This window comes from Meleagris gallopavo, unplaced genomic scaffold (assembly GCF_000146605.3).
Source record: "Meleagris gallopavo isolate NT-WF06-2002-E0010 breed Aviagen turkey brand Nicholas breeding stock unplaced genomic scaffold, Turkey_5.1 ChrUn_random_7180001948692, whole genome shotgun sequence".
NCBI classification, from domain to species: Eukaryota; Metazoa; Chordata; class Aves; order Galliformes; family Phasianidae; genus Meleagris; species Meleagris gallopavo.
Window position 1 is genome coordinate 1 of NW_011210354.1, and position 1,536 is coordinate 1,536.

The 1,536-nt window shown below is 64.1% G+C and overlaps 1 protein-coding gene across 1 annotated transcript; it reads right to left on the bottom strand.

Moving 5' to 3' along the window:
• Nucleotides 1-5: 5 nt before the first annotated feature.
• LOC104916816 (outer dense fiber protein 3-like) lies at nucleotides 6-1,526 on the bottom strand (the record flags this gene model as incomplete). The annotated part of the gene is made up of 4 exons (XM_010727829.2): nucleotides 6-89; nucleotides 235-356; nucleotides 679-780; nucleotides 1,169-1,526. Coding segments are annotated over 4 exons (666 nt in total), but the record flags the coding sequence as incomplete, so codon positions are not given.
• Nucleotides 1,527-1,536: the final 10 nt, after the last annotated feature.

Consider the following 1,536-nt stretch of genomic DNA (forward strand, 5'->3'; position numbering starts at 1 on the left):
GGTTTTGGTCGGGCCGCCATGGTGTACGCGGGCGCCCTGGTCTTGTAGGTATCCACAGCGACTTTGGGCAACGCCGCAGGACCTGGAGTCTGCAAGAGAGTCATGGGCGCACGGAGCTGGGATCACATTCAAGGCTCTCTCTTTCCCTGCAAGTCTGTGTTAAGCAAAGGTGCTTGGGGCTCGGAAGCCCCTGTGGCACAGCCAACACGGAAAAGAGGAGCAGCAAGGGCTCACCTTGGCAAGGTCTTCATCAAAGCGGCCGCGCTGGCTCCTTCCCCTCATGGAGTAGCAGGGGCTGGCCGACGTGCAGGCTGTATTGGGGCCCATCAGCCTGGGCAGTGTGTAGGTGCCTGGACCTGCAGGAGGAGCAGTAGAGAGCGTGTGCGCAAGGGGCTGGAGGAGACGGGAGCAGCAGAGAGGGGCAGCCTGCTCAGCCTGCTGCTGGGAGGTCTCGCACCTCTGCCAGTCCCTCCCTAACTTTGGCACTGGGCCCGTGCCGGCAGCTCCGAGCCCGAGCAGCTGGAGCCGCTGTGGGCCGAGAGGTGTTGGTCACGCGAGAAAGCTTGCGGCCCCAGCGCTGCGCAGGCTGTGCAGTCGGCCCGCTGCTGGTGCTGAGCAGCAGCCCGTCCCTGCAGGATGCTCAGGCTGAAGGGCCTGCCTTTGCCAGGGTCAGCGTACCTGGAGGGCGGTCTGTCCGCAGGGGCTCCCGCCGGAAAGCCATGGACTGCACCGGTGGGCACTTGAAGACGTGCCTGTTGGCTGCCTCGGTGCGGTAGTCACCTGGGGGCGGAGGAGAAGAGGAAGAAAGCTGTGAAGTGCTGGTCTCCCTCTGCAGCCGCAGAGACAATGTCCTGAGGAAAGGGTCTTCTGAAGAGCTGCAGGGATGCTGGGGGAGCCAGGCAGCACGCGGGGACGCTTTTCCATGCTCCGCCACTGTGTCCTGCCTTGCTGTCCCTCCTGTCAGCCGCTGGCTCCTTGTTCTTTTCATACGTGGGGTCCTTGTGCCCTCAGCCCGTGGTGCTGCGCAGTTGTCCTTCTCCGAGGGCGTGTTTATCGCTGCTCGGAGCAGTTTGTGTTCTTTCACAAAAGACCTACGGCTTCAGCAGGGCGCGAGCTGAGCCAGGGCAAACGCCGCGTGTGGGGGAAGCGCTGCAGAAGTGGTACTCACTGGGTCCGGGGGTGACGGTGGTCTCCATCGTGGGTCGTCCGCAAAGGTGGGCGCCCGGAGCCACGCACTTCCCGTTCCTGGTGATGGCGGGCGCCACAAAGTAGCAGGGACCCGGCCCACAGCTCTCGGCCGCAGGCGGTTTGGTCCCGCGAAACGTGTACGCGGGGGCACGGGCTTTGGTGGGGCAGTGGCCCACGAAACCTAGAAGGAAAAGCAGACAAGAGCACACCCCTGTGCAGCTGCACCTTTCAAGCTCCTGTGGAACAGGCGCAGTTAGGCGCCCGGCCCCCTGACATTCCCTTCCCGCGTGACTTCCTCCTCCCAGACCAACGGAGGCGAGCCGTGCAGGACACAGGAGTCAGACCCTG